The 26,769-nt window shown below is 38.4% G+C and overlaps 1 protein-coding gene across 4 annotated transcripts in view; it reads left to right on the top strand.

The window, feature by feature from the left end:
* The window catches only part of FAM120A (family with sequence similarity 120 member A), a 189,080-nt gene that overhangs the window by 16,432 nt on the left and 145,879 nt on the right, over positions 1–26,769 (top strand). For all 4 annotated transcript variants that reach the window (XR_010322931.1, XM_010600637.3, XM_064291051.1 and 1 more), the window contains exon 2: positions 23,658–23,904. Coding sequence is in view for 3 of the 4 variants with exons in the window: in XM_010600637.3 (XP_010598939.3) it covers positions 23,658–23,904 (247 nt within the window). In the remaining variant the exon portion in view is untranslated. The remainder of the gene's footprint in view (positions 1–23,657; positions 23,905–26,769) is intronic.

Genomic DNA, 26,769 nt, shown 5'->3' with positions numbered 1-26,769 from the left:
TCTCTGCCACTTGGTCTCTCTCGTTGTGGAAAGCGTGTTCTGAGTGCCTCTGCTTGCCTCACCATGTGCACCAGCTGATCCAGCCTGCAGGGTGCCAGTGCTAGCCAGGTCAGGTCTGGCGATTCCTTGCTGCTCCTGAACCATCTCTCCCTCCCCCGCCACTCAGTCTGGTTCCTCAACTTTGTCTTTGATGTTCAAGGTTCCTAGATTGTCACAGATAATCAATACTCCTGTTTTTTTGGGTTTTTGTTATAAGAGGGACCACAGGAAGCATCTGACTACTCCTCCATCTTAGTACTACCACCTCAGGACTTTATTCCTTTTTATGGCTGAATAACATCACATTGTATGTATATACTATGTTTTGTTTATCTGTTGATGGACATTTGGGTTGTTACCACATTTTGGCTATTTTGCATGCTCCCAACCAACTGCTGTTTCCCCAAGTAACGTCCAGCTTACCAACTTCTGCTTATGTTACTCCCTCTTGTCTAACTACCATACTTCCGCTTGTCAGTACTTCATTCGTACTTCAAAGCCCATCTCAAGTGTCAACTTCCTTCATGGAGTTTCTTCTACATTCCAAAAGGTGGGCCAGGAACACACATACAGTATTGTAAAATGGTAGCTTCTGAAGTCCTCTGACTTCATGAGGAGGAAGGATAATCACTATCAGCAGGGGGCTGATGCCTGTGAGGTGGAGGTCAGACATACTTCCACTCTGCAGTCTTTTTGTTTTTTTAAACTAATTCTGATACCAGCCGTCCCTCCAGCATACTGTGTACATTTCTGCTGGGTTAAATAATTTGTTGCAGTGGCCACACAAAACGCACTGACCTGTGGAGTTTATTAGGGAAGTAACAGGTTACAATTCAGGATCAGAATCAACTTGGAAATAACAGGAACAGCTCAGGATAGAGTTCTTTAATCAGGATCACTTCTTCTCAGCAGTGCCTGCAGGCATGCCTTTGCTGCTGGGCCCTGCTTGGGGCCTGGCCTCTGCCCTACTCAGGCAAATGCTACAGATCTCTCTTTAGTCCCACTGATAAGTGCCCGGAGGCACCCCAGTCAGTTCTCCCACTCCATGGTCGGCAGGCGCACTGCAGCAAGCTGCAGGACCCCCTGCCACTGTCCTCTCTCCTGTCTCCTAGGTGTAGGAGGTTCTCGGTGCAGGAACCCTGGGTCCATAGGACGTGCTCTGCTCCTGGCTCTTTTTGATGGTTGTGAAATCCCCCCCTCAACCTGTGGAATTGGCTCGTTTTAAGCCTGGGGATAGAAAAACCTGTGGGTAGGCCACAGGTGTTTGCATAGTTGTTGTTCAATCCCTGACAAGAGTTTTACATATCTTATTTGCATAGTCCCAGGCAGTCATTTTGTGGGAGTTTAAGAGACCATGGCCAGAAAGGCCATATAAGAAGAGAAACCTATCGCTGTGGAAGTAGCATCTATATTTGCGTTGGTACTTGAAAACTGCTTCAGGCCAGGGACTATATTTCACTCCTGTGCTCCTTATATGTTTAGGGAACACAGTCGAGTCATAGGCACTCAATTGTTCTGACCAAAATATTTGCATTATTCTATTTATTTAGCTAGGCAAATGTAATTATCTGTTAACACATGGATCAGTGACCGTTGTTGTTATTTGCTGTCCAGTTGATTCCGACTCATGGTGACCCCATGTGTGTAGAGTAGAACTGTTCCATAGGGTTTTCAAGGCTGTGACCTTTTGGAAGCAGATCCCCAGGGATATCTTCCAAGATGCCTCTGGATGGGTTTGAATCGCCAACCCTTCGGTTAGTAGGTGAGTGCTTAACATTTGTGCCACCCAGGGATTACTTAAGATTTATTCTTTACCTTAAATTTCTTTTTTCTGACTCGTTTCCCAGTGATGATTCATTCTCCTTTCAGCAAATATTTGAGTGCCTGTATGGTGACGCAGTGGATAAAAGCTTGGCTGCTAACCAAAAGGTTGGCAGTTTGAATCTACCAGCTGCTCCTTGGAAACCCTATAGCACAGTTCTGCTCTGTTCTGTAGGGCCCCTATAAGTCAAAATTGATTGGATGGCAGCGGATTTGTTTTATATTGAGTGTCAGGCATAGAGGAGTGACTAATAGGGAAGGTTCCTACCTTCAAGGAGTTTATGATCTAGTGGAGGGATGGGGGAGAGGGAAGGATTCATTTAAATCATTTTCTTTTGTTAACATTTGAAGCTTTATTTGGCTGTATATAACAACATATTTATAGACAGTGAAGACCAGGGAGAGGTGGGTGATTTTGCTCGCCGTGGAACATTTGGCAATTTCTGGAGACAGTTTTGGTTGTCACAACTGAGGGGATACTACTGGTGTCCGTGGGTAGAGACAAGGAATGCTGCTAAACATCCTACAATGCACAGAGTGATTCCTCACAGAATTATCTGCCCTAAAATATCAATAATGCTGAGATTAGGAATTCCTGGTATAAATAAATGGAAGAGTTTAAGCTTAGGGCCTTTGTAAAGCCGTGTAAATGTTTGAAAGAGATTTCTAAGTACATCAGGAAGAGAAGTAATCAAAAATTACTTGTATTAAAAAAAAATCAAAAAACTAACTTGGTTTCCTAAATTAAAATACAAACACGTATGTGCACTGTATTTCTAACATATTCTTGACCCAGATTGCTCTTTATTTTATGACATTTATTAAAAAAATCTTTTTTTCATTGTACTTTAAGTGAAAGTTTACTATTTAGGTCAGTTGCTTATACAAAATCTTATGCACACACTGTTATGTGACCCTAGTTGCTCTCCCTACAATGTAATAGCACATGCCTTCTCTCCATCCTGTATTTCTGGTGTCCATTCAACCAGCTCCTGTCTTCCTCTGCCTTCTCTTCTCCCCTCCATACAGGAGCTGCCCACATAGTCTCATGTCTGCTTGAGCTAAGAAGCGCATTCCTCATCAGTATCATTTTATGTCTCATAGTCCAGTCTAATCCTTGTCTGAAAAGTTGACTTTGGGAATGGTTTCAGTTTTGGGCTAACATAGAGTCCGGAGACCATGATCCCTGGGGTCCCTCCCGTCTCAGTCAGATCATTAAGTCTGGTCTTTTTACTGGAATTTGAGGTCTGCATCCCACTCTTCTTCTGCTCCATTAGGGATTCTCTGTTGTGTTCCCTGTCAGGGCAGTCATTGGTGGTAGCCGGGCACCATCTAGTTTTTCCAGGCTCATGCAGATGGTGTCTCTGGCTTATGTGGCCCATTCTGTCTCTTGGGCTCGTATTTTCCTTGCGTCTTTGGTGTTCTTCGTCCTTCTTTGCTCCAGGTGGGTTGAAGCCAATTGATTATGACATTTATACTAATGGAAGGAAACGAACGCGTACTATACATTCCAGTCTTAGTAAGCAATTGCCCGTAGGAATAAATGTCAGATACCATGTAATGCGGAGAGGAGGAGGTATTTTAAGAATTTGAAAAATAGAACTTATTTTCTCATGGTTTTATAGATAAAATTTTCTAAATAAAACGGACATATAAATGACCACAGCTCAGATAAAAAGATACTGTTAAAATCCCCCAAATGTCTCTATAGCTGGCATCATTTATTTCATTTTTTACTTGTTTTGATTTTTTTTCCCCCTAGAAAGTAAGTCCCATGAGGACCTTTCTTGTTATCCAGCCATTAGAACAATACCTGGCATATAGTAGGTGCTCAAAAAATATTTGGTAAATGCATGGAAAAACACATTCCAGACTCACCAATTGCTACAACCCTTCCGTGCAAGGCAATGTAATAGCAGAAAGATTGGTAGCAAGATTAAGTTTTCAAATCCACAGTATCAGAGTCAATTCCAAAGATAAGTAGTCTTAGCTGGGCCACCTGTTGCAGATGTTTTATCTTTGAGTAAGGCTTTTATGCATCTTCACTTAGCTGTGTTGAAAAGGGTAACTGCTTAGGCAGGTTGACTGAATTTAGCCATCTTTTTTTATCTTGTTCTACCTGATTCTGTGAGACATCGTTTCTAGGCATTTTAGGGACAGTATAGAGTTGAAGAGCTCTGGTGACATAGTAGTTAAAAGGTCGGCAGTTTGAATCCATCAGCCATTTCTTGGAAACCCTATGGGGCAGTTCTAGTCTGTCCTGTAGGTTCACTATGAGTTGGAATCGACCCGAGGGCAATGTGTTTGGTTTTTATAGAGTTAAACTTGACATTCTGCAAAGGTGATGGTAAATCTACATTATATAGTTTAATTTGTGCCCTACACATTTGGTATTTCCCAGTTAATGCTGGAATAAAGTAACTTTTTTAGAACAAGTGGATTTATCATGTTGTTGGTATTTTATCTATTAATATAAGTAAATATATTGGAGGATTTATTGCTGGAGGGTTGACTTTTCGTTTGTCTCAGTGAATAGTTCTTTTGTTTTTTATTTTTTAAATTTATTTTTGTTGCTGTTGTTCAGAATACACACAGCAGAACATAGGCAGTTCAACAATTTCTGCATGTACAGTCCATGACATTGATTACATTCTTTGAGTTGTGCAGCCACTCTCACCCTACTTTTCTGAGTTATTCCTCTCCCATTAACATAAACTCACTGCCCCCTAACTTTCCTATCTAGTCTTTCGACTTGTCATTGTCAGTTTGGTCCTATATAGATCTTAAAAGAGCACAATGCTCAAGGCAGACATTCTTTACTGGTTAAGCTGAACTCTTGTTTCGTTTTAAGAAGACTTCAGGGGATATTTTTGGTTTGTTTTAAAGATGATCACAGGGCAGTAGTTTCAAGGGTTCACCTGACCTCCATGGCTCCAGAAAATCTGCATCCCATGAGACTTTGAAATTCTGTTCTGCCTTTCCTCCCTTTTGATGAGATTCTCCTATAGAATCTTTGATCAAAATACTCAGTACTGGTAGCGGGGCATCGTCAGGTTCTGGTCTCATGGCAGAGGGGGCAGATGTTCGTGGAAGCAGTTAGCCACACCTTACTTTTCCACCTCCTATTCCTGACTCTCCTTCTTCCTCTGTAGTTCCAGGTGAATGGAGACCAATTGTTGTAGCTTGGATAGCCCCTTGAAAGCTTTTAAGGCCCCAGGCACTATGCTCTGGATTAAGAGGTAGAACAGAGGCACTGAATGTGTTCTTAGGCCTGTTAATTGGGATGTCTCATGAAACCATGACCCTAAACCTCCAAACCAAATCCCACGAGGTATTTGGCTGTACATAAGCAACCTCAGCAGCTATTTTTTTTTTTTTTTGACATTGTTGTAAATACATCTATCACACAACTGTTACCAGTTTGACTTTTTATACGTGTACAGCTTATTGACAGCAATTACATTAGTTGGCTGTGCAGCCGTACCTTTAATCATGCAGTTCCTCAATCACCATAAACTGAAACTCTGTACGCCAAAAGCAGTGAGCCCCTCTCCCCTGCCTTCCTATCCCAGATAACTACTAATAAACTTAGTCTCTCTCTATTTGTCTGTTCTTGTTTTTTTATATAAATGAAGTCTTGCAGTATTTGTCTGTGATTGACTTATTTCACTCAGCATATCATCTTCAAGTTTCATTCGTATTGTAACATGTATCAAGACTTCATTTCTCTTACGGGCTGAGTAGTATTCCATTGTATGTGTGTACCACGTTTCATTTATTCATTCACCCACTGATAGGTATTTAGGTTGTTTCCACTTTTTGTGATTGTGGATAGTGCTGTAGTGAACACTGATGTACAAATCTGTGAGTCTCTCTGCTTTCAATTTTTTTGATTATTATGCCTGTTCCTGGATCATATGGTACTGTTTTTAGTTTTTTTTTTTTTTTTGAGGAACTACCACACTATTTTCCACAACGGCTGTACCATTTTGCATTCCCACCAGTAATGAATAAGGGTTCCAGTTTCCCCACATCCTCACCAACATTTGCTCTTTTCTATTTTTTTAATCTTAAAAAAAAAAAAAAAAAAAAACCCATTGCTGTCCTGTCGATTCTGACTCATAGCGACCCTATAGAACAAGATAGAACTGCTCCATAGGGTTTTCAAGGAGCAGCTGGTAGATTTGAATCACTGACCTTTTGGTAAGCAGCTGTAAGGTGTTATAGCTCTTAACCACTGCACCACCAGGCCTCCTTACCCCTCCTACTGGAGGTGGAATGGTTATCACATTGTGGTTTTGATTTGCAACTCTCTGATGGCTAATGATGTTGAATATTTTTTCATGTGTTTCGTGGCCATTTTAATGTCCTCTTTTGTGAAATGTCTATTCACGTCCTTTGCCCATTTTATGATTGGGCTATTTGTCTTTTTGTTGTTAAATTTGGGAAGTTTTATATATATTTTGGTTATTAGATTCTTATTGTGTATATGATTTCTAAAGATATTCTTCCAGTTGGTAGCTTGTTTTTTCAATTTCTGGGTAAAATCTTTTGATGAACAAAAGTTTTTGATTTTTATGAGGTGCCATTGATTTGCCTTTTGCTGTCTGTGCTTTTATTATATTAGGTAGTCCATTGTTAAAAAGCTTGGCCTGACTGTTTTCCCAGCATTTTGTTCTAAGAGTTTTATGACTTTAGTTCTCACACTTAGGTCTTTAATCCATTTTGAGTTTGTGGATGTGAGGCATGGATCCTGCTGCATTTTTCTGTATGTGGAAATATAATTTTCCTAGTACCGTTTATTGAAGAGACTGTTCTTTCCCCATTGCATGGACTTAGCACCCTTGTCAAAAATCAGATGACCCTAGATGTGTGGGTTTATTTCTGAATTCTCAATTCTATTCCATTGTTCTGTGTGTCTATTTTTATACCAGTACCAGGATGTTTTGATTACTGTAGCTGTATAATATGTTATAAAATCAGGATGTTTGAGTCCACCTATTTTGTTACTCTCTTTCCACATTGCTTTAGCTGTTTGGGGCCTCTTACCATTCCAGATAACGTTGAGGGCTGGTTCTTCCATTTCTGTAAAAAAGGCTATTGGAATTTTGAGCAGGATTGCGTTGAATCTATAGATCGCTTTGGATAGTACTGACATCTTAACGATATTAAGTCTGCCAGTCCATGAATGTGGAACATCTTCCCATTTATTTAAGCCTTCTTTAATCCCATTCAGCAGTGTTTTATACTTTTCATTGTGTAGGTTCTTTATATCCCTGGTTAAATTTATTCCTAGTATTTTATTCTGTTAGATGCTATTGTAGATCAAATAGTTTCCCTAACTTCACTTTCATATTTCTCATTGCTGGTGTATAGAAACCCATCTGATCTTGTTCATTGACCTTGTACCTTGCAACTTTGCTAAACTCCTCTATTAGCTCTGGAAGTTCTCTTGCGGACTCTGGAATTTTCTATGTATAGGATCCTGTCATCTGTAAATAGAGATAATTTTACTTCTTCTTTTCCAACCTGAATACCTTTTATTTCTTTTGTTTTATTGCTCTGGCTAGGATGGGGGGGCCACCCTTACCTTGTTACTGATTTCAAGGGGAAAGCTCTCAATCTTTTCTCCACTAAGTATAATGTTGGCTGTTGGCTTTTCTTATCTGCCCTGGATCTTATTGAGGAACTACCCTTCTAATCCAGTCTTTATCAAGAAAGGTGTTGGATTTCATCAAATGCTTTTTTTTTTTTTTGCATCTGTAATCACGTGGTTCTTTTCCTTGTTCTGTTGATGTGGTACGTTATGGTGAATGATATTCTAATGTTGAACCATCTCTGCATCCCTAGATGCGTTCCACTTGGTCATGGTGTAGGATTCTTTTAATATGCTGTTGGCTTCTGTTTACTAGTATTTTATTGAAGGTTTTTGCATTTATATTCATAAGGGATATTGGCTTGTAGTTATCTTGTGGGTCTGTCTTGTTTTGGTATCAGGGTTATGTTTACTTCGTAGAACGAATTATGGAGCGTTCTTTCCTTCCCTGTCTTTTGGAAGAGTTTAAACAAGATTGGCGTCAATTCTTCTCTGCAAGTTTGGTGTAGAATTTCCAGTTGAAGCTGTGTGTTCCAGGACTTTTTTGGTTGGGAGATTTTTGATCACTGATTTAATCTCTTCGCTTGTTATGGATCTGTTGAGACTTTCTGTTTCCTCTTGAGTCAGTATGGATAGGATGTGTGCTTCTAAGAGTTTATCCTTTTCATCTAGGCTATCCTGTTTGTTGCCATACAGTTGTTCATAATATTCCATCATAATTCTCTTTATTTCTATTGGGTCAGTTGTCATGTTTCCTCTTTCATTTCCTGTTTTGGTAATTTGCGTTTTCTCTCTTTTTTTGTCAGACTCTCTAAAGGTTTGTCAATTTTATCGATCTTTTCAAAGAATCAACTTCTGGTTTTATTGATTCTTTTTAATTTTATTAATTTATGCTTTGATCTTTGTTATTTCCTTCCTTCTGGTAGGTTTAGGCTTAGTTTGCTCTTACTGCTCTAGTTCCTGGAGTTGTTGAATTAGGCTATTTTTTTTCGATCTTCTTTTTTCATGTAGGCATTTGTTGCTATAAGTTTCTCTTCTGCATATTGCTTTTACTGCATCCCAGAAGTTTTGGTACCTTGTGCTTTATTTTCATTTCACTCTTAACAAATTTGAGATTTCTTCCTTGGTAGCTTAATGGTGTTAATTTCCTTATGTTTGTGTATTTTCCAATTTTTTTTTTTCTTTACTGTTACTGGTTTCTAGTGTCACTCCATTGTTGTCAAGAAAAAAAAAAAACTGTGTAATTTCAATCTTCTAAAATTTATAGAGAGTTGATTTCTGACCTAAGATATGGTCTCGCCTATGGTCTATGTGCACTGGAGTAGAATGCATATTGTGCTGTTGTTGGGTGGAGTGTCATATATGGTCTGTTAAGTCTAGTTGGTTTATAGTGTCACGCAGGTCCTCTGTTTCCTTGTTGATCTTCTTTCTAGATGTACTCTCCAATATTGAAAGTGGTATATTGATGTCTCCAACTATTATTTTAGTGCTATTATCTGTTTCTCCCTTCAGTTCTACCTTTATATATTTAGGTGCTCTGTTATTTAGGATATTGGTTGCATATATTAAAAAAAAAAAAAACTTTTTTTTTTTTTAGTCATTATTAAATCTCATTGATGAGTTGACCCTTTTATTATTATATAATGTCCATCTTTATCCATTCTAACAGATGTTGTCTTCAAGTCTACATTGTCTGATATTAAGATTGCCAGCCTGTGTCTCATTTGGTTATTATTTGCATGGAATATTTTTTCCATCCTTTCATCTTGGCAGGATCCTTGCAGCTGACAGCGTCAGGGTAGGGGAGGTGCTTGCATGCTGCGAACAGACCCCCAGGGAGATCTGCCTTGTTAATTTTAGAGCAGAAGCTTAGGGTCCTCTCTCATTGTAGAGGCAGGCAGCATGGTGGTTCGGGAAGTAGGCTCTTTTGTTGGGGCTGCTTCCCCAGTTCACAGCAGCCAGTTTTCCGCATGGGTAGGGGGAGGGACATGGACAGTGGAAGAAGTGATTTTCTTGCTGTATGCAACTTATTGTGGATTCGTTGATTCTTGCCTGTCTCTAGTTCTCCACTGCTGTGCTCTGCTCCGTGATTCAGAGTCCCCCAAGACCAGGCACTTTTTTCCTTATTGAACTTGTGGGAGAGGGTCTGAACAGTGGTCTGTTGATGTCATCGTCTTTCCATATCTCCATAGGGCTTTCAGTGGCTGATTTATTGGAAGTATGTTGTAAGGCTTTTCTTATGAGGCACCTCTTGGTGGCCTTGAACTGCCAAACTTGGGGTTAGCAGTTGAGCATGTTAACCGGTTGTGCCTTCTAGGAACCCTGAATTGTTCATCATTTGAGGTAGGACACATTAATGAACAGTAGTAACAAGCCAGTCCAAACTGTTGGAGGGAGCTTTGTTTACTAGAATACGTGACATAGATGCCTTTTTTTCCCCCAATCCCCTATATTTATAGTGAAAAATTTTTTGATAAAGAATTTGCAAGTTATCACTGTCTTGAAATAAATAGTATAAATTTGAGGTTCTTTTTGTAAATTCTGAAACTTAAATTTTGATGTAGTATATTTTGGAATTAAGTGTTTAATAATAATATTGCAAAGAGTTAGCTGAGGTATTAGGAGATCAATATAGTAGGCTGAAATATACCAATAATGTATGTTATCATTTTTTTTGTTTTAATTTATAAAGCTTAGTTTGTATTTCTCCTTATTTTAAAAGAAGTTGTTTTTTTTTCCTTGTTTTTAAAACCAGTGTAACTAATTCTTAGGGAATAAACAGAAAATACATAAAAAACTTGTTCACTTGTGATTTCAGGTTTCCTGAGGGGAAGATACTTCCTAGTTAGAGATGTTGCTAAATAATACTGTGCTTTCAGTGAAGATTTGCACAACTGTTTTAGGTTCCCATTCACCAGTCTCTAAACAAATTGTTCAGTGAGATTTGTTACTTTTCTTCACAATGTGTTAGCATTCTCATTTCCTTTCTGGTTGTTCTGTTTCCATTAATCCAGTTTCCCTGCCCCTTTATATTCTCATCTTCATTTTAAGGTAATTATAGGTGATTTTTTTTAAAGGCGCACTGTATTTACAAGTGATATCCGTTATTTTTTGAGCCAGTTTGTTGTTTAGCTGCAAGGTCAGTGACCTCGTGGGTTAATTTTAGTTAAGGGCTTGGAGAGTATCTTAGAGCAGAAGTCTTGGGGAGTTTTCCAGTCTTAACCAGTCCTCTAGGTCTGTTTTTTTTTTTTTTTTTTTTAAGGAATTTGAGACTTTGCTCCACCTTTTTCTTCCATTCTATCAGGGTCCATCTATTGGGGCCCAGGTTAGAACTGCCTGTAGTGGTAGCCAGACACACCATCTAGTTCTTCTGGTTTCAGGGTAGATGAGGCCATGGTTCATGTAGACTATTTGTCCTGTAGACTATAGTTTCTTCCTTGAGTCCTTGGTTTCATTCTTTCTCTTTTGCTTTGGACGAGTAAAGATCAAAAGTTGTATCTTGGATGGCCGCTAGCAAGTTTTTAAGACTCACTGAACTAGGATGTAGAGCACAGCTTTGTGAACAATATTACACTAATTTACTGAGGTGTCCTACAAGACTCTGGTCCTAATCCTTCAAACTCAGAAATCCAATCTCACAAGGTGTTTGGTTACTGTAATTTTATGTAAACATGGCGCATACCTCCTGCGAACAAATGTAGACGACAGATGTTACTTGCATAAAAGCATGGAATATCTAAGAAGTATCCATAACTGTGCCCCCTATGTGCTTTATTTTATATATATGAATATATATGTATATACATATAAATGTATATGTATATATATCTATGTGCATATATTTAAAAAATTTTAAAAATAACCAAAACCATTGTCGTCGAGTCGATTCTGATTCCCATAGGATTTCTGAAGAGCAGCCAGTGGGTTTGAACTGCCAACCGTTTGGTTAGCAGCTGAACGTTTAACTACCAAGGCTAAGGTGTAGTGGTGAAGTGCTACAGCTACTAACCAAAAGGTTGGCAGTTCAAATCCACTGGGTGCTCTGAGCTGGAATCGACTTGATGGCAACGGGTTTTTTGGGTTTTTATATGCATATATCCTACCCAAACCCATACATACATACCTACGTGTATACCGACACATGTATTTTTTTGGTGGTTTTTGCTGTTGTTTCGTAATTATATATGCCATAGCAGTTACCAACAGGTTCTTTTTCTTCTGTACTTTTAAGTTTATTTTCATCAAGCTAAGTACACTTTATCTTCATTCAGCGATACCCAGTAGTACAACTGTCTACTCTCTAGAGACCGAATCCCCCTCTGTAAAATGGTGATGTCAGACCCTATCTAACTTCATGAGAAGGAAGGATCATTACCATCAGCCCAGTGCTGATTTTTATGAGGTGGAGGGCAGACATATCTTAACTCTCCAACCTTTTTATTAATTCTGACACCAATTATACCTGTCACAGCACTCTGTTTCTCTGCTGGGTTCAGTAATTCGTTGCAGTGGCCACAGAGAACTCACAGACCATACTAACAATTATGGGGTTTATTAGAGAAAAACAAAAACAAAAAACTTGCTGCCATCAGGTTGATTCCAACTCATAGCATCCCTATAGGAGAGAGTAGGACTGCCCATAGGGTTTCCAAAGAGTGGCTAGTGGATTTGAATTGCTGACCTTTTGGTTAACAGCCATAGCACTTAACCACTGTGCCACCAGAGCTCCTATTAGAGAAGTAACAGGTTACAATTCAGGGTCACGATCAACTTGGAAGTAACAAGAACAACTCAGAATATAGTCCTTGGATCAGGACAACTGCTGCTGAGCTATTGCTGCTGGGCCCTGCTGGGGGCCTAGGCTCTCCCCAGCTTAAACAAGTATTCCAGCTCTTTATTTAGCGCCACCTAAAAGTGCCTGGAGGCACCCCCAGACTGCCAGGAAGCCTCCTGCCTGAAGGTGCTCAGCTCTGTTGCTCCATAGGTTGGCCAGCCAACTGCTGCCATCTGACAGTTCTGTGCCACTGCCTTCTCGTGCTGCTGTTGTCTCCAGTGTTTCGGCTCTGTTTCCTGGGTCTAGGAGGTTCTCAGCATAGAGACCCTGGGTTCAAAGGACTCACTCTGCTCCTCACTCTTTTTCTTGATGCTACTGCGGTCCCCCCTCAACCTCTTGAGTTTGACTTTTTTTTAACCTAGCTGGATGGCAAAACTGACCAATCCCTAACAAGGGTTCCATATACCTTACTTGAGTTAACAGCCGCCGCAAGGGTTCCATGTACCTTATTTGCATTAGCAGACTGTCCAATCCCCGAGAGGGTTCCGTGAACCTGTATACATTGTCCCAGCCAGTCATTTAATGGGTGTTACAATACCATGGCTAGAAAGGCCCTATGAAAGCAATTCATTGCATCACACCCTCTCACCCTCCTCTTCCTATCCCTGGTAACCAGTAATGAACATTGGTTTCTGTATATTTACTTGTTCATATAATTTCATAAAAGCGAGAACATACAATATTTGTCTTTTTTTTTTGATTGATTTCGCTTGGCATAACGTCCTCCAGGTTCATCCACTTTGTAAGATGTTTTGTGAACTCATTTTTCTCTATAACTGAGTGGTATTCCATGGTGTGTATGTACCACATTTTACTTATCCATTCATGTGTTTGCTTTTGTTCATAGTGCTGCAGTGAATATACATGTACGTATGTCTGTGTTACTTTTGTTAGATCCCAAGAGTATACACCTTGGAGTGGAACTACTGGTCATATGGCATCTCTACTTCTAGTCTTTTGAGGAACCACCAGATTGTTTTCCACAACAGCTGTACCAGTTTGCTTCCCAGCAGCAATGGATGATTGTTTCAATTTCTCTACATCCCCACCAACACTTATTATTTTCTCTTTTTTTAAGCGTAGCCATCCTAAAACCAAAAACCAAATCTGTTGGCATTGAGTCGATTCCAACTCATAGCAACCCTATAGGACAGCCATCCTAGTGGGAGTGAAATGGTATCTCGTTGTGGTTTGAGAATTTGCATTTCTCTGATGGCTGATTATGTTGAACATCTTTTCATTTGTCTGTTGGCCATTTGAATATTCTCTTTGGTGAAGTTTCTGTTCATGTCTTTTGCCCAGTTTTTGATTGGGTTATTTGTCTTTTTCTTGTTACATTGACCCTTTAAACAAAAAAAATTGTCTGCCAAATTGGAGTTGACTTTTTATGTTCTCATTGCAGCTAGACTAGAATATAGAGTAAGTAGCCTGAGAAGAGTAGGTTCTACCTACCTGTTGACTGGAGTTTAGCTGTATGTTGGTTAAAGGTCAAAGTCTGATTTTTTTTTTTTTTTTAAACAATAGAATTTAGGTTTACCAGTCATCCTCTTATGTTCAGGTTGACTTGTATCTTGTAAATCTGGTAGCTGGCTGGAGGATATGCCCAATTATTCCCTGAGCTGGTGTAAAATTATTCTAGAGAAAAACTGAATACAGTATTTTTCTTTTGTCAGAAAAGCTACCTGTGACAATCCATAGTTTTTCAAGTTTCGTATCAAAAGTATGAAGCAGATCATTTTCCATATAGCTTGCTTAAAAATAAATAGTAACTGACATTTATTGAATACTTATTATTTGTGAATGATTCTGAGCTATTTATATGTATTAACCCGTTCATTACCACAGCTACTTAGGGAGGGGAATACTATTATTTTTACAGATGAAGAAGTGGGAGTACAGAAAGTATTAAAGTAGGCAGTGTAGTTCACCTACCTTGTGTCACAGGCACAAAATCCTACTTGTAAGAGTGTTTCTTCACTGGCATTTAGGAGTAAGTTACAGTTTTAAACTTTAATTCTGTTTGTCCCCATAGCTGCTTTTTAGCATTAATAAAATAATTATTCTTGCAAAGTAAATTTGGGAATTTTTTAGTTATTATTCTTTGTAAAAGTATTGCATTTTGGTGTATATACCTTTTTAATGATGAAACACAAAACTGTTGGTAAAAAGATGCATATATTCTGTGGCAGATTTATAGTGGCATAAAATTATCATCCTTGGTTAAGTATGAAATACTTCAGGGAGGCCAAAAATGGGATATTTTTGCCAGCTACTTCAACTTTCCAACACTAACTGTGTCTACCCTACTTCTTGGGGATGGAAGTGGGTGGAGAGGATAAGGCTGGGATGTTTCATGGTTCTGGGTTTTTTACTGGTGTTCACTGTACCAATCTGGAGTGTTGTATTGGAGATTACCTCCTTCATCACTTGACGGGAGCTAATTATCTTTTGTTTTTTTTTCCATTGCCGTTGAGTTGAATAACCCCATGTCTGTCTGAGTAGAACTGTGCTACATAGGTTTTCAATTGGTGATTTTTTGGAAGCCAATCACCAGGCCTTTCTTCAGAGGTCCCTCTGGGTGAAATCAAACCTTCAACCTTTTGGTTAGCAGCAAGTGCATGCTCTACCGAGGGACCCCATTTAACTCTGTATAGGTGGGTGATCCCCACCCCCCCTCAAAGCTTCAAGGCATAATTTTTTAAGTTGTTTATACTTTTTGGGAGTTAGATGAAATAATCTTCCCGACATTGTGTTTAATCGTTTTTGCTGACTTCTAAAACTAATGTTAAGAATTAGAAATATAAACCTCATTGTATTATGCCCAGCCGGAGCCAGGAGTTGGAAGGCCAAAGAGGAGAAACAGATAAACAAGGGTAAGACTGTAAACGAGCACAAGAGAAGAAAAAAGACTGAAAGATATACAAGAGACCAAAGAAAAGAAACTTGAAGGGAAGAAAGAGCAGCTAAAGTCCAGTCACACCCTGATTCCCCAAACCTTCAGTCCTATTATTTAATTTTTATTTTGAGTCAAATAATTAAATAATTTCCTTTTGAATCCCTTATTTTGATGATGAAACTCAGGTTTTTTTCCTTGCACCATCCGAATCTTGCATCTTTATCATCTTTTCATCCCTGATCAAATCCTCTGTTGTTGGGTGCTGCTGGGTTGATTCTGACTCATAGTGACCCCATGTGACAGTAGAACTGTCCCCGTAAGGTTTTCTTGGCTGTAATCTTTACGAAGGCAGATCTCCAGGTCTTTCTTCTGTTGTTCCAGACTTTTTATCAGATTTTCCTTGATTTAAATCGTAAGGAATTGTTCATGAGATCTATTAGGAAATGTTCTTAGTTGTTTGATTTTATGTGTTCATTCATAAATTTTTAATGAACCTAATTTTTAATTTATTCCTGGTGTGCCGTACAGCGTAGCTTTCCCATTTCTTTCAGTCGTACTGTCTGTGGAAAGGCTTGTCTTTTTGTGTAATGGGATTTTTGACATTTTAACATTTAGACTGGGCTTCCTCTTTTAGGTGCCTGTTAATATTTTGTTCATCTAATAAAATGATTTAAAATTGTCTTTCAGCTGGTCTCATGTACACTATTGATTTTTAAAAAAAAACGGACATTTTGAACTTATTCGAGTTATTGAAAAGTTGCAGAGACAGTACGAGTTCAATATCCTTCACCCACCTTCCATGAATGTCAGCATGCTACATAACTATAATTATCAAAACTAAGGAATTAACATTGGGACCAAACCAAACCCACCGCCATCTAGTCGATTCCGACTCATAGTGACCCTATAGGACAGAGTAGAACTGCCCCAAAGAGTTTCCAAAGAGCACCTGCGGGATCCGAACTGCAGCCGTAGCTCTTAACCACTATGCCACCAGGGTTTCCGGTATTGGGCAGTTCTGTTAATTACGTTATTGACTTTGTGTTTTATCGGTTTTCCCACCAGTGCCCCTTTTCTGCTCTAGCATCCAGTCCTGGATTCCACATGGCATTAATTGTCAGATCTCTTTAAGTCTACTCTGGTCTGTCTGTGACAGTTCTTTATCCTTGTCTCTTGTCATCGGGACACTTTTGAAGCTTACTGGTCAGATACTCTATAGCATGTGGTCTTTTTTCCTCATGATTAACTTAGGGTTGTGCATACTGGGGGAGAAAACGCCAGAGGTGATGTGCCCTTCCCATCCCATCGCTCCAGGGGGGTACGTGATATCCACATGACTTATCACTGGTGGTGCTCACCTGGCTTATTTGGTTATGATGGATCTGCCAGGTTTCTGCTCAGTGAAGTTGCTATTTTTCCCTTTTGTTTGTAGCATACTCTGTTCTTTGGAAGCAGTCACTACGTCCAGCCCACAATCAAGGGGTGGGGCATTAAATACCACTTCATGGAAGGGGGAGTAGCTACACAATTTATTTGGAATTCCGTAGGGAAAATTTGTCTCTTCTTCCTGCTTTATTGATTCAATCATTTATATTGTATGGACTCATGTATATTTATTCTGTACTTTGGGTTATAACCTAATGCTATGTTATTTTATTGTGCAAATTGTTCTAGCATTGGCCATGAGAACTCTTTCAGACTGGGTCATGTGTCTCTTTGATACACCTTCTTCCTTCTTTTCTAGCACTCAAGATGCTTTGGGCTCATCTTGTATTTTCCCTGTCCCAGAATCAGTCATTTTCCCCAAGAGGCCTGGTTCCTTTTAATGGAAAATGATGTTTAGAAACCAAGATCTGGTTGGATACAGGTGTGCTCCTTGCTACTGGGGTGTCACTGCTTCTAGGCCTCTTCTGCAGACAGGGCTAGGAAATATATGTATACTAACCCAGGTAAACATACATGTCTCTAATTATTTCTGTGTCTGTTTTTCTGTATTTTAAACTAAATGCCAGTTGTTTCTCCTGTCTCCCTACTAATCCAGGACCACAGGGTTCATTCTAGCCTTCTCCCTGTCACTTATTTTTAACTGTTTATCTGACAGTGAGAACCCTGGCTCTCATCTATCATTTATTGAATTTATACTTAGTGCACATGTACATGTGGTGCAGTGGTTAAAATGCTTGACTGCTAACTAAAAGGTTGGTGGTTCGAACCCACCAGCCGCTCTGTGGAAGAAAGATGTGGAAGTCTTCTTCAGTAAAGATTATAGTCTTGGAAATGCTATAGGGCAGTTCTACTTTGTCCTATAGGGTCGCCGTGAGTTGGAATTTGAGTCGGTGGCAATGGAGTTTTTTTGGTTTTCATGTAAAGTTGTTTCAGAATTGTTAATCCATACCCCTGTGAGAGTCAGAGCCCTGTGTGGCACAGATGGTTAAGCATTTGACTGTTAGTCAAAAGATTGGTGGTTCGAACTTACCCAGAGGTGCCTTGGAAGACAGGCCCGGTGATCTGCTGCCAAAAGGCAAAAGCCTTGAAAACCCTATGGAGCAGTTCTATTCTGCACACCTGAGGTCACCATGAGTCAGAGTCAACTTGACAGCGCTTAACACCACCACCCATGTGAGAAACAAATTTCCTCAGTGTTATTTACGTACAGTTATTTTTGTTTTTAGCCTTAACAGTTTCCAATCAAAACATGGTTTTCCAAAGTTACTTAGATCACCTCCTTTTCCTCCCACCCCCTTCAGTGAGATTATTTCATACATTTTATAACACAACTAGATACGTGTGTCAGCCTGCATTCTATCCTGGGATTCCCACATATCCTGGTTGTTTTTTAAAATTTGCACATAAAGTCTATTCTTGATGATAAACACTTGTATGGGTTTTGACAAATGCATAGAGTTATGTTGTATCTACCACCCTTAGACTATTGTGTTTTAACTCTTTCGTTGAGGGTGTGTGTGTGTGTGTTTAGTTTTTGGTAGACTCTCCCCCCCTCCGCCCCAGTTGAATAACTGCTGAACCTCACTTCCAGTATTCCCCACCTGTTATCCTTGTGGTTTTTAATGTCATGTTCCATTTCTTCAGATAAAGGTGTAATAGGTTTTAACAGTGGGAGGAGCATCCTAGAATTTTAGAAATTAAAGGAACCTTGAAGATCCATCTGATTTTCCATTTATACATGGGCATGTTGAGCCCCAGTAGGTTAGTCATCAAGCCAGAACTGGAATCTAGACATTTTGACATCCCCCCACTCCCCAATGCTGTTACTCAGAATTTTCAATACTTTATCAAATACTTGGAAATAGGAAAAATGAGCTGTAGCAAGGGTCAGAGGTTTCTCCACCTTTGCTTTAGATATGAAGGTTTGTGTTTATGGATGTGGTTTCTTTATCTTTTATTTCAGAAGATTAATTCTAGCAGTTAACTATTTGGGTAATGCTGTATGTGTTTTTGGAGAGGGTTAAAGTAGTATTAATTGTTTGCAGATAAGTATTATAGTGAATTATTAACGGTTCATTCACCTTGCTTTTTTAATGCCAATCTGAAGTCAGATGTTCTGAATTTAAGGAGTTTTGTTTGAGGTAGAAGGAGGTAATTGTGGAGAGTTCTACATGTTGTTTTTAGGTGCTGTCCGGTCGGTTCTGACTCATAGCAACCCCATGTACAACAGAATGAAACACATGCTGGGTCTTGCGCCATCCTCACAATTGTTAGGCGTGAGTCCATCATTGCAGCCGCTGTGTCAGCCCATCTCACTGAGGGCCTTCCTCTCTTTTCCTGACCTCTAGTTTATCAGGCATGATGTCCTTCTGCAGGGACCGGTCCCTCCTGATAGCATGTCTAAAGTACATGAGACAAAGCCTCACTATCTTTGCTTCTAAGGAGCATTCTGGCTGTACTTCTTCCAAGACAGATTTGTTTGTTCTTCTGGCAGTCTGTAGTCTTTGCCAACACCATAATTCAAAGGCATCAATTCTTTAATCTTCCTTATTCACTCTCCAGCTTCCGCATACATAGTAGATGATTGAAAATACTGTAGCTTGGGTTAGGTGCACTTTAGTCCTCAAAGTGACATCTTTGTCACTTTGTTACATACCACTCCGCAAAGTTAGATGAAAATACTTTGTTAGGGAGTTGAAACTAAACTCTTACGGTTTTGCTTGATATTGGCTTCTACTGGCTAGAATATATGTTATTAATCTTTATAAATAATTTAAGGAATCTTTGGGGACCCACGAAATGGTACCCCTGAGTGTTATGGCACCAAACCAGACACTTGATACAAAGGCTAGTAAGCTGTACTCCTTGTAGTCAGCCTGCTCAGAGAGACAGAGATGGAAAAGAAAAATAAGTTATTCTGAGTGCTGTAATAGAGAGATCACCATAGTACAGTTATGATTTATAAAAGTACATCTTTGGCTTTTCATCAGATCTTTTTAAAAAAAGTTTTTGTTTAAAGTATAATCCCACCACCACCCTGACACAACTCTGTTGGATTTTGCTTTTTTCCTTCCAGTTTTTTCCACACAAAGTTTTTTATAGTTGTATATACAGAATATTGTATCCTAAAGCCATTTTGTTTAATATTTTATTGTAAGCTTTTATAATGTTTCTTATTTTGTGGACTGGTTTCTTAGGGCATATTTCCTGGAGTAAGATTACTGGGTCAGAGTATGAACGTTTTACAGCTCTTGAAATATATTGCCCATTGTTTCACAGTGCTAAAAGTGTTCTCTGAAATCTTGCTAGGTTAGATTTTAGCCCTGCCTACTCAGATTTCATGATCCATCACTTTTCCCCCTGATCGCTATGATCCGATCCTATTGGCATTCTGTCTGTACTGTGCAAACCTACAAGCTTATTTCTGGGTCTCTGCGCTTGATCTTCTGCTTGAATGCTCTATTTGGAAATCTTCTTGTGGCTGCCTCTTCTTTCAGGTCGTAGTTGTAAAGCCACTGCTGAGGAGATGCCTTCCCTGACCACTCTGGCCATAAAAAAAAAAAAAAAAAAAAAAATTTTTTTTTTTCCCCAGCCCCAATTTTCGCCTAGTCATTTTGTACTTCTGTGAGTCGGAATCGACTCAACAGCAACAGGTTAGGTTTTGAGTTTAGGATTGTTGTAAGGATAAATGAGGATAAGGCTTTATACAGCACTTAGCACAGTGACTGGCAAAAAGTAGGTACTCAGCAAAGATGAGTCATAGCATCTTTATGGCCCATTCTGTCTTGGAGCTATGAAAGGGCTTGGATAGAGCTAGGTTCTGAATGGCTCTCAACCTCAATTTCCTGTAGGAATGGGGTTAGTGAACTATCTCACAGTGTTGATGAAATTAAAAGATATATATACTGAATATACAGTACTCAACCCATTATGTTTTAATTCTTCCTCACCTCCTCTGCAGGCTGTATGGAACAAGTGGTCATCTTACCTTTTCTAGAATTCCTTTGAGTGTGAGGAAGAGAAAGGAGTGGTGAATCACTGTCTCCTTTCATTTTAGGATCTCTTAATACAGACTTAAAATAGAGTAAAACCTGCGAAAGCCAGAATCTGTGTAAGGTGGAAACCTGTCAGGGAAGGAAAAATCAAATATTTTCCACTGATAAAGAGCGATAAAAAGTGGTAAAACTGCACCCTGACCTGGAAAATCAAGGCAGTCCTATTGAGTTCTGGTTCTCACAGGTTTCAGTGTATAAAGATATTTGGAAGAAAGTAGTTTCTAGTTATTTAAAAATGCTTTAAAACATCACTGTCAATAGAAAGTTCTACCTAATAAATGATTTGAGGGAAAGAACTTGGATGTAGAGATTTCCAGATACGGGAGGACGAAGCCAACCTAGTTTTAGAATTTTTTAAAAATTATACTTCCTCCAGGTACAATGTTTTAGATTAAGAAATAAAGTAACATTCTCTTTTTCTAAGAAATAGGCACATAATTTGACTAATTGGATGTCTTTTTTTAAAAATAAAATATAAGAATTCAGAAAGCTATTTTTCCTTTAAGTAATGCATTAAAAAAAAAGTTTTCTTTGCCTCCAAGTGAAATTTCATTATTTAAATTTCCAAGAAAATTTGGCAGCCACTTTTATCAGGAAGTTGGTGAGAAATGAGATGAACTTGGCAGTGCTGTCCTGTAGAACATTTGAGACAACCTGTGTTGGGTAATCAGCATGATAGCCACTAGTTGCATGTGAATGTTGAACACTTGAAATGTGGCTAATATGACTGAGGAACTTGATTTTTAATTTTTCTTTTTTTAACTTTGTTTTGTTGTTGGTGGTGGTGTTGAAAATATACCAGCAAAACATGCAACAGTTAAGCGGTTTCTACATGTACCGTTTAGTGACACTGATTACATTCTTCGAGTTGTGCAACCATTCTCACTGTCCTTTTCCTAGTTGTTCCACCTCCATTAACATAAACACACTGCCCTCTAAGGTTCCTATCTAATCTTTCAAGTTGCTATTCTCAAATTTGATCGCATGTAGATAGTTCTTGAAAGAACACAATGCTCAAGGCAGACATTTAAGCTGTCTAATCTCTTGTTTGGTTTTAAGATGACTTCAGGGCATGTTTTTGGTTTAAGGTTTAAAGATGATCTCAGGACAGTAGTTTCTGGAGTTCATCTAACCTCCATGGCCTCAGGAAATCTGGAGTCCATGAGAGACTGAAATTTAGTTCTGCATTTCTTCTCTTTTGATCAGGATTCTTCTGTAGAATCTTTGATCAAAATGTTCAGTCATGGTAGCCAGGCACCATCCAGTCCTTCCGGCCTCCTGGCAAAGGAGGCAGTTGTTCATGGAGGCAGTTGATTGCCAACACATTCCATAGCCTCCTTTTGTTTCAGATGCTCCTTCGTCCTCTGTTGCTCCAGGTGACTAGAGACCAATTGCTGTACCTTGGATGGCTGTTGGCAAGCTTCGAAGACCCCAGGCACTATGCTACGAACGGGCAGGTAGAGCAGGAGCACTAAATATGATGTTAGGCTAGTTAACTGGGATGTCCCATGAACTCATGACCATAAACCTCCAAACCAAGAAACCAAATCCCATGAGATTTTAGGTTGTATATAAGCAACCTCAGCAGCTACTCTTTTTTTTTTTTTTGGTCGTCCTTGTAATTGTGTCTGTCGCACAATTTTGCTAATTCAGCTTTTTACAGGTATACAACTTTTTGACAGCAATTATAATAATAAGCTTTTTAATTTTATTTCAGTATAGCCACACATTGAACAGTGTAGTTCTAGAAATTTAAGTTAAAGGTACATATTTTTCTCCACAAAGGCTCTGTAGAGCATTCATAGTTAACTGAATTAATTTAAAATTTAAATTTAAAATGGTTTAATTTAAAATTCTATACCTTATCCTTTGTAGAAATTAAAAAACTCGCCAGCATTTTAGTTGAATGAATGAGCATGGGAAATAGCAGGAGAGAAATCAATTGTCTTTGGGTAGGATTGACTTTAGATATTTTAGGAAAATACTTTCTCCGTGCTTTTCAAATATTTTCAGCATTAGAGAGATTCCGAGTAACTTTTTACTTTTTCAAAGGTATTGCTCCTCTGCATTCTCCTTAGTGTGCCATGGAAATCTGAGATCGTATTGACATTTCATAATGAGAGACTAAATAGAAATAGAGAAGCTTTGGCGTATGTTTTTAGTCGCTAAAAAAGGCAGTAAATTTAGACCTAGTATGTATGGTCGGAAACCCTGATGGTGTAGTGGTTAAGTGCTATGCCTGGTGCTCCTTGGAAGCTCTATGGGGCAGTTCTACTCTGCCCTATAGGCTCGCTATGAGTCGGAATCGACTCGACGGCATCGGGTTTGGTTTTTGGTTTTGTTTTATAAATGGTCATCCTAAACATTATATTATGGACAGTAGGCCTGGTTCTTTGCACATAATAAGTATGGGACTTTTTTGTAGCGTAAGAGTTATTATCTTCATATGCTGAATACCTCAAAGTATGATAGTAGACAGGTAGATAAATGGATAATACTTGACTTTTATTTTTTAAAATCCTGATGATTTCACCTTTTTGACACATTTGATCTGGTTTGAAGAACATTGTTGTGTTTCACTGAGGATGGGTGACTTCTCTCTCTTTCCCTCCCTCCCTCTCTAATCTCCTCTGCCTTTCTTTCACTCTTTCTTCAGGACACTGCCGAAGAGTTGCCTGGCATTGTGTGTTTTCAAGCAGGGTGGTGTTAGAATTTGACAAAAAGTTGTAAATTGCAGTGTAGAAGGCATCATAAGTTACTGTCCAGAAGATAATTTAAATATATTTTCCACAGAGATTTCTTTCTTGAACAATATGCTCACACTTTATTAGGGTACTTTTGACTGTTTGGCTTTCTTGGGTATTTTTAATGTCTGTAATTTTTCAAATTTTGTGTGAACAAGCGTACTTATTAAGCGTTCTGTTACAGGTTTCCACTACCTTTGATGCAGTGTTTTTTTCATTTGCATAGGTTGCACAGAGCATTGAGGATCATCATCAAGAAGTAATTGGTTTCTGCAGAGAAAATGGTTTCCATGGCTTGGTGGCATATGACTCTGATTATGCATTGTGCAACATCCCCTACTATTTCAGTGCCCATGCCCTAAAACTGAGCCGAAACGGGAAAAGTCTCACAACAAGCCAATATCTGATGCATGAAGTTGCCAAGCAACTGGACCTGAATCCAAATCGTTTTCCTATTTTTGCTGCTTTATTAGGTAGGTGAAGTAGTGTGAATAGTTTGTTTTATAAAGGAGTTACTGTACTATAAGCATATTGTGCTTTTTAAAATTTCAGTTTTGGATTTATATTTTAAATTTGAAAAAGTGAAGGAACAGGCTCTTCCTTACCATTCCTTATGTAGATTATTTTTTGATGTCATAATAACCTACTACCAGAGCTGATAATGGAAACCCTGGTGGTGTAGTGGTTAAGTCTGTGGCTGCTAACCAGAAGGTTGGCAGTTCGAATCCACCAGGCACTCCTTGGAAGCTCTATGGGGCAGTTCTACTCTATCCTATAGGGTCGCTATGAGTCAGAATCTACTTGATGGCAGTGGGTTTGGTTTTTTGGTTTTATAGCTGATAATGTATTTCTTTGGTTCTTAAATGTTCGTTTATGCATTTTTCTATCCAGGTTGAAAAACTAATTTTGTGAATAAACTCACTTAAAGTTTTAAAACATTTTTTTAATCACAGATGTTAACACATGCTTACTATGAAAATTAGACATTTAAACTTTTGGCATACATTACGTTTATTATAGAAGAAAATATGAAGTTAGCACTGTCATATTTTTTCCTCATTTTCAGAACACTCACTGCTTAAAAAAAAAAAAACCCTCTCACCTTTTTTTTTTCCAGCACCTACACTTTAAGTAAATATGTACAACGTCTTCACAAGTTTTCTTGGAGAAATTCCTTATGCCGGATATCCAGAAACTAAATTTTTATGTACTAATTTCTCTTACTTAAGTTTCCAAGAGGTAATCAGCTATCACGTTACATTGCCATCTTATAGTGATTTTCTGTCTTTTCTCTTCTGCCAGCCAGTCTTTCTTGTGCTTTTAGAGTGCACCTCTCTAGCTGCTTTACTATCCAGCTCTAATTTGCTTAGGGTTAGTGTTCAAAATATAAATAAATGTGCTCTGGGTGAGGACCTGAGGAACTCCTGTGATTGAAATGCGTGAGTTGTAGGGATCAGATTTAGTTAACCCTCGGTGACTCAGGGCCCTTTTTGAAAGGTACATGACCTGCAGATAAGTCAGATAGATGTTACTGTACTGTTTGAGTCTGTGCTCCACACAGGTTAGTTCACTTATGTTCAAGAGAGGGAGTAGATTGTGGGCTACTTGTAGAAATTCCTAGTCATCAGAAATGTTTTTATAAGCATTCCAAAAATGTTCTGCACAATTAGAAATTGTAGTGAGGGAGGTGCAATTTTTTATTTAGCGTGTTAGGGTCGCCTTTCAAATTTTATTGTGTAACTACCAACATAATCAACAAATCTCGACTTCACAAAAGTTGTCTTTATTTGCATCAAACTTCAAATATATGTCTTGAAGTTAGTACTTGACTGTTTCCCATCCATTTTCTTAGGGAACTATTGTGACTCTTGGAATTTGGAGGATTGAAACTAATCTTCTGAATATAATATTTTCAAATTTAAGACTGTTTCCTTTGATATGAAAGTCTGTGACTGGGCACATTGTATGAAGAGTTCATGTTGGTTTAAGTGTTAGGCAAAATGATTTGGGCATATTAAACTGACTTTAAAATGAATGGTGAAATTTCTTGCTTTTAGAATATGATGTCTTAGGTAATTTGAAATGTGGAGGAATATCTTATCTAAGAAACATTGAGTATGTTTCTTGGGGGATAATGCCAACTCATGCTTTCTCATTAAATTATTATGTAAAAGTTTGAAATAAATGAAAAACAAAACCAATAGTAAAGCTTTGTCTACGTTAAGGCTTGGAATTCTTTTAAAAATTTTAGGCAAGTTACAAAGTATTAATTGTGAGCTTTTTTTATTTTCGATTTTGTAAAAGCTTCAATGTCTTCAAATGAGGAAGTATATTTTCCTTTCCCTTTTTGTAACAAAGTACAGCTATGTAAGTTTTGTTTTAGGAAAGTTGGATGGTATATTTATTTAAGCATTTGGTATAAATAAAGATTGTAGGACTTTTTTCCCCCCATCTTTTCATTCTTTTCATTTCCACCCAAGTTTTAACAAAGACTTCTGATGTTGAAGGCGGCTTAATATTTTTTCAAATCTAAGTTTAAAAACAGAAAATCTCAGGTACTTAATGCTTAATTCATATTAAAAGTCTATGCAGTCCATTAACAAAGGAAACCAATACCAAGTACAATGAACCTGGACAGTTATAAATTAACTTCTCGTCTGGACATTATAGTGGTTCAGCATTTCTGTGTTTTGTGTTTGTGTGTTTAGAATACTGTGATATAGCAATCTTATAAATGATCTCACCTTATTTTGCTTTATGTTAGTAACTAATAAGTGAATCTGCTGTCTCAATGTAGAAGTGCTTAAGTTATTAAAACCACAAATTATATAGGAAATTACTGCTTTTAAATGCATTGACATAACTAACATACTAAAGATGTTAGTATATCAAGCATTGAAGCACGACAGTGAAAGTATTCATCAAAAAGTGTGATTTTTCTCAGTTGAATACAGTTCTTATAGGCTGTGACATAGCACTGGCACTCATTACTATTATTGTAGTATGTTCTTTGTCATGTATTTGTGGGTTGTGGTGGAAATTACAAAGGGTAATATTGATCAATTTACCATCAACAGTCATTGTCATTTAGTCTGGTGCAGATTTATCATAGTGCAGACTCCATATTTGGCTGCTGAATTTAGTTCACACAATAGTTTGAACTATAGCTGTTTATGAATAAATGAAAACTTGTATCTAGTCAGTATTTGGTATCCTGGCATTATCAGGCAGACCTCTTGCAAACTGGTATTTACTTTTAATTACAGCTCTGGGAAGTCACTTAGTTTTTTATGCAGTACTTAGTTTGAATGCTGTTGGAGTTATACTAGAAATCCTTA

Source organism: Loxodonta africana, chromosome 9 (genome assembly GCF_030014295.1).
Source record: "Loxodonta africana isolate mLoxAfr1 chromosome 9, mLoxAfr1.hap2, whole genome shotgun sequence".
Lineage (NCBI taxonomy): Eukaryota > Metazoa > Chordata > Mammalia > Proboscidea > Elephantidae > Loxodonta > Loxodonta africana.
This window is presented reverse-complemented; position numbering and strand designations above follow the sequence as displayed.